The sequence below is a fragment of the Acanthopagrus latus genome, chromosome 2 (assembly GCF_904848185.1).
Source record: "Acanthopagrus latus isolate v.2019 chromosome 2, fAcaLat1.1, whole genome shotgun sequence".
Classification (NCBI taxonomy): domain Eukaryota; kingdom Metazoa; phylum Chordata; class Actinopteri; order Spariformes; family Sparidae; genus Acanthopagrus; species Acanthopagrus latus.
The window spans coordinates 28,011,220-28,022,606 of NC_051040.1; the positions used below are offsets into that span (position 1 = coordinate 28,011,220).

General features: G+C 40.2%; 2 protein-coding genes across 2 annotated transcripts; one reads left to right on the top strand and one right to left on the bottom strand.

The window, feature by feature from the left end:
• Nucleotides 1-438: 438 nt before the first annotated feature.
• timm8b (translocase of inner mitochondrial membrane 8 homolog B (yeast)) lies at nt 439-1,883 on the bottom strand. The gene is made up of 2 exons (XM_037084936.1): nt 1,615-1,883; nt 439-679 (listed from the first exon to the last, which is right to left on the bottom strand). The coding sequence occupies exons 1-2, from the start codon at nt 1,714-1,716 to the stop codon at nt 512-514; spliced, it is 270 nt and encodes an 89-aa protein (XP_036940831.1). The 5' UTR covers nt 1,717-1,883; the 3' UTR covers nt 439-511.
• Nucleotides 1,884-2,609: 726 nt separating this feature from the next.
• Nucleotides 2,610-10,348, top strand: sdhdb (succinate dehydrogenase complex, subunit D, integral membrane protein b). Its single transcript, XM_037084923.1, has 4 exons — nt 2,610-2,768; nt 3,835-3,945; nt 6,959-7,109; nt 9,417-10,348. The coding sequence occupies exons 1-4, from the start codon at nt 2,720-2,722 to the stop codon at nt 9,580-9,582; spliced, it is 477 nt and encodes a 158-aa protein (XP_036940818.1). The 5' UTR covers nt 2,610-2,719; the 3' UTR covers nt 9,583-10,348.
• Nucleotides 10,349-11,387: the final 1,039 nt, after the last annotated feature.

Sequence of the window (11,387 nt, forward strand, 5' to 3'; positions counted from 1 at the left end):
GATTGATAACAACAAGAGATTAAAAAACATAAACATTAACATCAGTATCGGGCCTATTTGTTGTGGATCGGTTGGGCTAAAGATGCATATTTATAGGAAAACTTTCTGTTGAATTCTAATCATTGCAGTTTTACATCCATTCTCCATCCAGAGATGTCAGTGACAAACCTGTCACTGAACCTGATCTGTCCTCCAAACAGTGGTGACTCTGGAGACTGCAGCCATATTAGCTGGGTTCTTTCCTGCTTCATTCTCCATTTTGTTTTGTGCATGAAGGATTACAGACAGCATGATGAGCCGTCACATTAAATGGCTTCTCAAATCAATGAGGTACTTCTTGCTGCCATTTGCAGCTGAAACCACGCAGAGATTCCCTTCAAGTACCGCCAGTCAAAAGCTAAAACAGTAAGTTATATTAAAAAAAATGTCCTCTCAAAATCTTATAACAATGTGCTAAGAATACATTTTAATCATGTCATTACATAGTCCTTTTGGCATCTTTAGTCCATTATTAATGAGCGCCCTTCTGCACCATCTGTGTGAAGCGGTTGGTGATGGTCAGGGTGGTGTCGATGAAACGCTCAACGCAGCTCTGCAGACACGTCTCTGTCCGGTAGTCCAGCTTGGAGCCCGGACTGTCCACACACTTGTCCCAGCAAACGTCAGTGAAAGTGTGCACCTGGAAGAAATGTAAAAAGATATATCTGTAGAATTAATCAATTATGCTGCTGGACTTTTGTTACTCATCAGCTGATGAGATACGTCTGAGACATGCTGTTAAATGTTGGCCTATAATCCTGATGTCTCAGGTTCTATATCCATTCTATATCCATTCATGTCCATGAGTTATTACCACCCTATTCTTATCACCATGCTTTAGATGATAAATAGCATGTGAGGAGAGTACACATTATGAACTAATCTATGAGTGGCAACAATTACTTTATTTATCATCATTGATGAAAATAAATTAATCACCACATTACCCACAATTAGTGATGCACACACACTTTTTGTATTATTTCAATGCCAAATGTGAAATTAGCAGTTAACTTGTTGGTATAGTCCATGAGAAGCAGGTGAATGTCAGTTATTGGTACTGACTGAATAAAATCCATAGTTTGCTTCCCTACCCACAATGCAACACAGCTACTGAGTTACATCACTGGAGGTAGCTCATCAGACTAGATGCGGCTTCCTGGAACCTCAACAGACTTTATAGTACTTTCTTCACATATGCAGTAGTACTCCCACACATGTGTAAACCCCTTAATATGTGCAATTAGTGGAGTGACCCTTTAATGACTGCTCTGGCAAAAAAGGCCGCAACTATGAGACATGAGTAGATCACTTATGGTGCCAACACGAGCTGCTGGTCACACCACCTTCAATTTTGGAAGCTCAAACTCTAAAAACGTTTCAGCTATGACCTTCATACGTAACCGAGCAGCTTTTTTTTTTACTTATCAAACAGTAAGAGACCTTGAACAGTAATATGTTCCAGGGGAGTTTGGTCTCACCACCAGAGGGTGGTTCGTTCCCCTGCATGTGGTCCATGCTCCGCAGATGAATGCTAACGGACTGGCTACAGACTAGCATGGTTAGCTTACAAACCTGGGCCTGGAACTGCGCTTTCTGCTGCTCTATCGCGATCATACGCTGAAGCTCCGTCGCCTCGGCTTTCTCCGACGCGTTGAGATTATCAAAACCGTCCATGGTGTCGTTGAACGGTTACAGGACGTCTCCGTGTTCCCGCTGACAAGCCGCTAGAGGAGGTGATGTGACCTTCGGTTTCACCACCAGTGAGCGCTGCAGCGGGTGAAATACCGTTGATGTACACATCACATGACGCGCCGCACGCAGCGGCGGCTCCTGCCTCCGCCATTTGTAGATCCACGTTCTAAACGTGACGCAACAAGGGACGCACGCAAAGATATTTGATGTTTAACACGAGCTGACTCGGAAATAGTGCGTTTCATCTTGAGCTGAGTAGAGGCGTATCAACGAAACACCTGTCTTCTTTAAAGGAGCAATATGTAAATTCAGACAAAACATTTAACTCAAATTATTATATTGACCATGATGATTAGGTAATAATGCACAGAGAATTCCACAAGTCAATAAACAAGCTGTTGTCAGAGGAAAATAAGATCCTAGAACACTGTTTTAAGCTTGAAAGGTGGCAGGGTCTGCCACATATAAGCAACAACAAAGTAAAACAACATGAAATTATGTTGTCCTTTGAGGTCAGTTTGTTTGTTCAGTTAACACAGTCATGAAAACAAAGAGAGTTTGTTCATTATTTATTTGTTGTACAAATACAATCAGCATAGGAGGGCAGATATAGAAACAATAAGAAACAATAACGTACTATACAATAAAATGCCTAATTTATTATATAGTAACATACGAAGGTAAATAAAACGCAGAGGAATCATGTAGTAAAGGCAAGTGGAACATAAAGTACAGAAGAATAACGTGCAGTTGTATTTAGATTGACAATAGTTTAAAACGCAAACATTGTGTGTGTGTGCGTGTGTGTGTGTGTGTCCTTTAATAAGCGCAGCAGCGTTGTGCAGGATCCCTGTCTTCCCATCGCCAGTGATATTCTGAGACGACAGTGTTTTGCTGATCTCCTCGAACGTCCAACATCTTTGTGCCGCTGACGACTCGACAACTACATCCGGGTAACCGTGGTGACCTTGGTTGGTTGATCATCATGGCGGCTATCGTCAGGTTGAGTGCTCTCTGTCGCAGAGGTGTCAAACGTGAGTATTTCTGTCTGTTCTCAACGTTTCTGTCTATTTTTCACTATATGTGCTTACTTACGTGTCGTGGTGTGAGACCAGGTTGTTCTAACGGCGGGGGGAGACGAACAGTAGCTGTGCACGAACAAATCCCGGCGGGCAGAGACTATTGACTTCAAGTTCACGACTTTAGTTAAGCATAACTTCCCCGTTTTTGTGTGTTTGGCGTTAGTTAGCTGGTGAACTCCATCCTGTCGCGCGGTTTAACATTGAGGCGCACTGACGGCGAAGTTTTTTTTCACCATGATGACATCAGATTGTCCGGCCATGACGTTATTGTCGCCAGTAGAAGCAGAACTCTACGCCAAATACCATTCAGAAGGTTATGAATTCTAGGTTAACGTAGATGTTGGAAGAGTCACCCACGGTGGAAAACTTTAGTAATAACATTTTTGGAGACGTAATGGCTTAGTTTGTAATTCGGCGTATATAACACAAGCCAAGAAGTGCAGTGGCTCTTTAGAGTTCATGTTAGGTCAGGCTATAAGACTGCACGCCACCGCCCTCATTTGACTGTTTGGGTAACTGTTATACGTTACCAACCCTCCGATCGGATGTGTTGTTGACCGAAGTCCAAGCATAAGGTTTTATTAAAGCAAACAAGATGCCATCCACTCCACATGAGAATATCAGATGCATATTATCTCACTGAGGCTGCTGTGTTTGCACAAGAACAATAGGACTGTTTTGACCCCCTGTCACCTAATCTGATTTAATGCTGATAGAGTTCCTTGTATTGCTGCAGTAAGACGTTTTCCAAGAGTTAGATTGTTAAAGTGATGACTTGTTTTGGTTTATTAAATGTCAGAAAAAGCTTTAAAGTGTCAATCGTTTTTGTTTTTTGTTTTATCTGTTAAGGTAAAATAAATTTAACAAAACTTGCAGTGTGAGTCCAGACATGCACGCTTCATAACATTGTATCTGTTTATGTAGTGGTTTACAGTTCACTCCTGAAACATTCTGCTTGTACTTCCTCATTTGTGCCTGAACAAGGGAAAAAAAAAAATGTTTGTCTTCTTTTCTTCAGCTCTGTTCTACCAAACGACTTTGCTGGCCAGGCCGCTGGTTATACCACACAAACATCAGGAGCAGCCCTACATGCTGACAGCAAGGATTCATGCATCGCAGGCTCTGTACGGTCAGTGCTGACAGATGGGAGCATGCTGTAGATCATGGTCGTTAGATCTGAAAAACAGTGAAGTATCAAGGGGACTTTTACATCCCCAATGTCGGGTTTTAATGTGTTTAAATCTATATACCACCCCCATGCTTTGTTTATTAGTTTTTATAATCGCAAAAAGGAAACATATGTATAGAAGTGCAGGACAAAAACAGTGCACCTTTCTTAGAAGTAGGTTGTCGGATTGATTCTCATAAATTCTAAATTCCTCTGCTTTAACAGACTGGGTTAAAACTGGGCATACGAATAAGAGCAATGTTGTACTTAGCGACAAACATTACTAATGAACGGGCTTATTGTCAGCCATACTGACTGCCTACAAACAAAATGATCGAAGGTGAGAATGAGACTTTTAAAGGAGCGCATGTGGCCCACCTCAGCTGCAGCTGACCATTTGACTGAATTCTATTCATCTGAATGACAGACATCAATTTCTATGAAATATCTGTAGTGTAACATGGCACTGTGTCACACATGCATGCAGAGAGGCTGAGAGAGAAAACCCAGCAGAAATGACTCTTTTAGAACACAATACCAGAATCATATCCCTTGCCCACATATACCACATGAATATACAGATATCTATTTATTGAGATGAAGTTTTCATGAGCTTCTCTTACAAGTGATCAAACAATTCAGTCAGATAAAATTGATTTAAATCATTTTTCCAATTGAGCTTTTTAAAACACATGTAAGAACAGTTGCAATTAACAAGTGGTCTTTTTTAGTGTAACCATAGAGTCCTGTGTGGTTAGAGATGCACAGTATCAACTGACCTGATCAATTATCAGCTCAATATTTGAAAATGTATATTATTGGCTTTAATCAGCATTGGATAAATTAAAGCTGCTAATTGCGGACAGTAATACTCAAATCAAGTTGTGTTCATGGACTTCACAAGCACAACATCTGCACCCTCTGATACAGTAGGTGGTGGTATGCAGCAAGGATAGACAAGAAGTGAAAGAATGCAAGCGTGTCGCTCAGCGGACCAAAGTGAGGATAAAAAGAGTGCGAGTTATAGCATAACACATCTTATTTGACCCGTGAAATGTTTAATTGTCCATCTTGCACACTACGTCTTACCTTTTGTTACCCGCGGGTGTTCAAATTATCAGTCATCTTATCAGTGTTGGCTGATAAAAGTCCATATTGTACAACCGTAAGTGTCATAATCAGGCAGTGACAGCTATGAATACAAAAGTGCTTTAAAATACCTAAATGGAATATATAAATATATTTATGAAAACACATTCAACAGCATTCATTTCAGCTTTAAATTTTAATATTTTGTAAATTTTAAATATATTTTTTCACGTCTCTGCCTTTCACTTTTAATATATTAATGTATAAGAGCAAAATATAGATTAATTTGAGTATTTCTGTGTGTTTATATGTTTTACCAAATAATTTAATACCCTGCAAAATGTGATGTGACATACCACAGCCTCAGGAAGGACCACTAAGCTGAATTATTAACATTTCAGCCAGTTTCATCACGTTAACATTATTAGCTACACTTTCTCCACCTTTGAATTAACTGAACTTAATTATCACTGTGAAAGAATTTGTAAATGAGATCTTATTAAACCTAGTAATATTCCATCAAACTATGCCTAATATGAGACTTGAGAGTTTCTGCTGTCGTGGTGATAAAGTTGGCATAGTTTTTTTCTGCAGAGCTGGGTGTCGGATAACAGGAAGCATAGTTTCTGTAGGTTGACACGAAAAGCAGGTGGCCTGGGTCATGTTAGGTTACACCCACTGTGACCCAGTATTCAGGTTAGTGAGCCACGGACTGTCCATGACAGAGGGGTGGAGGCTTTCTCTGGAACACTAGATGTGCATATATCAGAAACCAAAGGCTGGCTCAGGTTGGGCAAGTTATTATTCTTGTTCACAAACTCTTCAGTCTTGTTTTGTTAAAAGTTAAAAAAAAAAAAAAAAAAAGCCAAATCTCCAAGATACTGAAGTCTAATCTATAATTAAAAAGACGTTGGGTGTTAAATTGGCACTAGCATCAATAAACTTATTTGATGGTCACACCAAATTGATAACACCAAACCAACATTACCAAACCTCAATATATTTGCAGCTTTGATCAGTGTGTCAACGGTTACATTCTCAAATTGGTTGATATTTGATCAGATATTTGATGACATCATCAGGGTTATGTATGCTATGTGGTTTTGATGATGGTCTAACCACCTAGAATTTCTATTTACCTGCACGTGCAGTATTGGGTCACCATGAGTTTATTCTAACAGGTAAAAACGTGTATAAAGTTACAAGTATTGCCTTAACTTTTACCAGTCTCATATTACTGGACTAGTTTAACAATTATGCCATGTATGTACATGTCAGTACTCAGAGGCCCTTAGACCTCATTCACACAGAGGCTATTTTCCTCTGAGGTCACGCTCGGGTCCAAATGTAGAGAATCTGACAAATGATAATTTCATTACTTCCTGATTAATCTGCAACTGAAACGATGATGGATGGTGAAAATCTGGCTATATTTTAAGGTAGTAGATGAAGACATTTGATAACCCACTGGCTAGCGTTAGCATTCAGTCAGATTGATAAATTCCAGTGTGTTTCAATTCCAGGTAATTACATGTGTCACAGATGTGTGTTGATGTTTTAGAATAAATGTACACCTTTCCTATCATTTCATATAACAATAGCAAACAGTAGTGTTAAGTTGCTGAATGCTAATGTTAGCTGTTGTCCAACCAAAGCTAACAGGTTATCAAACATCAAATATGGCCAGATGTCTCCTGGATTTTCACTTTTTTTGTCTGTTCAATTGCTGATCAATCAGGAAGCGGTGAAACAACAATAATTCGTCAGATTCCCTTCTTTAATATGACTTTATTTGGAGAGTTTTTGACAGTGATCTGACAGTGTATGCTCTGATGGTGGTGATTATTAAGTCTGCTGATAATCTTGTGTTTCTCTTCCTCCACAGCTGGCTCTGGCTCCAAAGCTGCCTCCCTGCACTGGACAGCAGAGCGAGTGCTGAGCATCTTGCTGCTGGCCATGGGACCCGTGGCCTATTTTAACCCCAGTCCTGTCATTGATTACTCCCTGGCTGCTGCCTTGACCCTGCATGGACACTGGTACGACTGGCAAACACTAACCCTGGTTGCATTAGTTAAAGTTATGTATATATGTACTTATAGGATTTCATATTCGTACCCACATTCTCTTTTTTTTCTCTTTTCTTTATGCCAAACAACATAGTTTCAGTGGCTGGTAACTTGGTTATTACAGAGCAAAGATCTGGCCACAAACCCACCAGAGGAATGCCAGACTAATGTTCTTGTATATTGTTCTGTACACACAGACGTACCTTGTGTTTTAACACTTGGCCACCCTGGTCAATGGGGGCACACTACATAATGAAGTTATATTAAAAAAACATCTGTTAGTGTCATCAAACTACAGCTTCCAGAATGACCAGTAAAATATGGTAACAGACAGACTTCACAATAGAACTCCATACAATGAGACCATAAGATGGTTTCTATTAAGTTCAATGAGAATTGCTCAGCTGGCATGAAAAGTTTACTTTCCCGCTTATGTGGGCCACTGATAGAGGGCCACTAGAGAGATAATCCTAATTGATCAGGGGTGACAATTCTCCAAATCCACGATAAGTTTTGATTATGGTCACACTTTTATTTGTTTTATCACGCTGATGGTTATTGTTTTTGTTTGAATGTCGTATCTGTACATCAACAGATGGTTGGTTTCATGCCCTGTCATTACTGATATTTACATTTCCATGTTCTCCCTTAAAAAGAAAAGGGGAAATTTACAACAGCTTCCCTCTCTTCTGGTGGCTTTTTGCAGTCTAGGGTTAGACAAATTCAAATAATACCAACCAAAAATAAAGATTTCTGGGTTCAGCAAAAAATAGCATCCATCAGAGATTCAATAATAGTGAAGAAAAGATGGAAATGTATTCAGTTTATTGCACATTTGTTAAGTAAACCTTCTTCCCCAAAAAATCAATGAAGGATCTGTGGCAGTGTAATCAGTTCAGATTAGTTCTTCCGCCATGGGTAAACCTTTTAAATGCAAATGTGTTGGGTAACATCAATGGGAACACAATTAGAGAAAAAAGCAGGATGTCATGGAAAATCTTGGGTTGTCCTGAAACCTGATTTAAACTCCTCTTTAAGCAACCATCGGTTATATGTGTTCAGCCATGGATAATACACTGTAATTCCCATGAGAAAAAGGCATGGGGGTTGTAAATTGATTAAATAAGGAACACATGAGTGTATGGGCACACTGAAAATGTCCTGGAAAATGTGAAGAGGCGGAACCCTGTTATTTCCCAAATGTCACCAGCTAGTACAAAGATGTAGCTTGTTCACAGACCCTTACAGGACAAAAGTCAAAGTTTATACCGTGGGTGTGGTGTGGGGGTGGGGGTGGGGGTGTGGTCGGGGGAATTCAGCCAAGTCGCCTTACTTGTCAGCACTTATTAATCCAGCCCTGGTTAGTCCCAGCTGTGTTTGCAGACTTGAGAAGGTGGCTGTAGCTTAGTGTCACGGCGATGTGTTCCTCCATCAGTCAGAGGGCAGACTAAACAGCATGGCGGGTGTAGGCCATAAATCCCAGTCATGAGGAGTGATAAGTCTGTCGCAGCAGCTTTAAGGCGGGTGCATATCTTGAAGGGTCAAGCCATGCCCTCTGTGACAAAAACCAGTTTGTCAGTGTCGCTTTAAGTTGAAGCATAAGCATCATCAGCGCCTAATAGGATGTGGAATCTTGGAACTGAATGCCAACTTGTTAAACGTGGCTTCAATAAGTCATTAGGCTTTTTGAATTGAAGTGGCAAATTGGCTTTATTCATATATCTTGTCTATAATGGAGACGCAAACACAAGATAGAAGTGGTGCCAAGCTGTGAGCAAAAAACTTGTCTGTTGCCAGTTCACGTTGTGTGTCGTAGCTTTCGTTGTGGAAAAATAAACACTCACCAAAATGATTGGCGTGATCTCTGAAGGCAGTGTCGCTGGTGAAAGTAAGGTTCAGAGGGGCCAGAAATAAAGACCATCAGCCAGTCCTGCAACCCCAGCATGAAGCAGGGATGCCGGGGTGGATTGGGCTCAGGGGAATCTGGATCAGTGGCTTCTCCGCTTAAGCAGCTTAAGCAGTCTTCGCCACTTCCAAAATAAGAATCAGAGAATCTTGGGATATGTGAGGCCACGAAGGACAGTAGCGGTGCATCCTCCAAAAAGAGGGAGAAGAGGGCCGCATTTGTGGGCAGCATTTGGAGGAGCCTTCGGATTGGGACAGCCAATAGTTATCCTTTTCATATAAAGCACCCTGAGTCCCTTTTGAAAACGAGATCTGTTCGTCTCTTCAATGACCTCTCACTTTTTCTGTGTTTGCATGTATTTTGTCTTGTAGGGGTATCGGGCAGGTGGTAACAGACTACGTTCACGGTGACACAAAGATCAAGATGGCCAATGCAGGTCTCTTCCTCCTGTCCACGGTCACCTTCGCTGGTCTTTGCTATTTCAACTACAACGACGTGGGCATCTGCAAAGCTATCGGCCTGCTCTGGAGCAAATAAATATGAGTGTGGACTGGAAAACTTAGGAGGACCTAGACACTGGGAGGGGAGCAGTCTTGTCCTGGCTGATTGTAAAAATTCAAGGTGTTCTGTGTAAATTCTTATAAATATATCATTTTGACAATATTACGGTGATTCACAATTGTGTAATTGTAACGTCGATCAATACAATGGTTTGCCACTGGGATCCATTTCCTGTTGAAATATGTGAGAAATTAGCCTCTGCTAGCATTCACTGTGGACTTAATTAAAGCTATGTTTCCCTATAGTTTTGATCCCAAGCAACACCATGTCCAGTTTTCAAAATGTCAATTCCAACTTTGCAAATAAGAGAACCAGTGTCGAGACATGTACTTGTTCTATTTACTGGGCACATGCATGTTTTCAACAAGACAGCCATGACTTCTAGCAAGTCTTACAGGACAGTGCTGTTATACATCTAATTTATTTTTTCATGTTCAGGTCATCTTTGTGGAAGATTTCTTAAATGTCTCATTTCCATCACAGTATGTCTACATACTACCCCTTGCTCGTGAACCCATCAGGGATAACCGGGGCAGCACTACAGATTAGAGCAGTGTTTATAGAAGAGTTGACACCACCCCTCCACTCCACCCCCGTTTACGAGTGATTCAACATGTCCACTTAATGTGTCTTTTGTCATCAAGGCCTGATCTTTTCAACGCAGCCTCAGTGTCCCCCTGTGTCTCTGCTGGCTATGTTTTAAGCAACTTAAAGTCAGAGGATGTATTTTGTATGTGCAGTACTGTGGTTTGTGCAGTGAGATCTGCTCTGCTGCTCTACTGAAGGTTCATGTAAGGTAAGGGAGGCTAGATATGAAGGACATCATAATTTAAAGCCATCCAGCAATACTCAGCCTACTATGAAGTCTAGCAGTGTACAAACTCCTGTCAACTAACAGTGTATACGCAGAGTCTAAACAGCTGCACAATGCCGTCCTCTGCCATTGAGAGATCACTCAAAACAGTAACAGTCAAAAGGATCTGTCCGTTACATGTTGAGTCATATACTTCATACATGAATTACAAACTCCTTCCACCTATTTATTTTGACCAATTCTAGATTCCTGGCAGTTCTTCTGAGTTTAAGTCAACCTCTTGGCAAACAAGGCAAAAAAAGTTTCAGGCACTGTTCTGAAATCAGTATAATACTTGTATGATATTCAAGATTCAATATGGCTGGCTTATCAAAAACGGTTGATGTTATGTGATTTTTGAACATTAGTTCATAGCATATAATTGGCAATCACACACGCAGCTCTTTGCATGCAGTTATTTTAATACCAGCTACTTTTTGTGTACTGCTAGAATGAGCATCACAGGTCGAGTTCATGGAGTTCTGTGGTCAGTCTGTTGATGACAGCTTACAAATTCGGCTGGTCTGTTTGCTTCTTACAGAAATGTTCAGTTTGTATTCTCTGTTCCGTGAATGCCATTTTATTTCATTATACGCACAAAATACAATGTGGCAAAACAATTGTGCTTTTCCTGCCTCTGCAAAAAATAAAGTTGGCTTCACAAATGTTTTCATATTTTATGACCAACAAAAAACAAAATGTATCAAATACAAGATATGAAAAGCTTCACAATTAAATGAGGGATACTAGAAAAGTATAAAAACACTTGGTGTAAAATAAGAAACACAGCTACAAACCAACAAGAAATAAAAACAGACTTGACAAATTGGAACAAACATGACTAATAAAATAAACATTTTATCCGTGAAAATGAATGCATTATTGGGTTTGAACAATTTTCTCAATTATTTCATATAAATATTTAACA

Excerpts from the sequence above, each read along its gene's own strand:
- timm8b (XM_037084936.1), bottom strand. The coding sequence starts at position 1,716 with ATGGACGGTTTTGATAATCTCAACGCGTCGGAGAAAGCCGAGGCGACG. Across the intron at positions 680-1,614 it reads AAGCGCAGTTCCAGGCCCAG|GTGCACACTTTCACTGACGT; the intron begins GTTTGTAAGCTA and ends CATTTCTTCCAG.
- sdhdb (XM_037084923.1), top strand. The coding sequence starts at position 2,720 with ATGGCGGCTATCGTCAGGTTGAGTGCTCTCTGTCGCAGAGGTGTCAAA. Across the intron at positions 2,769-3,834 it reads CTGTCGCAGAGGTGTCAAAC|CTCTGTTCTACCAAACGACT; the intron begins GTGAGTATTTCT and ends TCTTTTCTTCAG. Across the intron at positions 3,946-6,958 it reads TGCATCGCAGGCTCTGTACG|CTGGCTCTGGCTCCAAAGCT; the intron begins GTCAGTGCTGAC and ends CTTCCTCCACAG.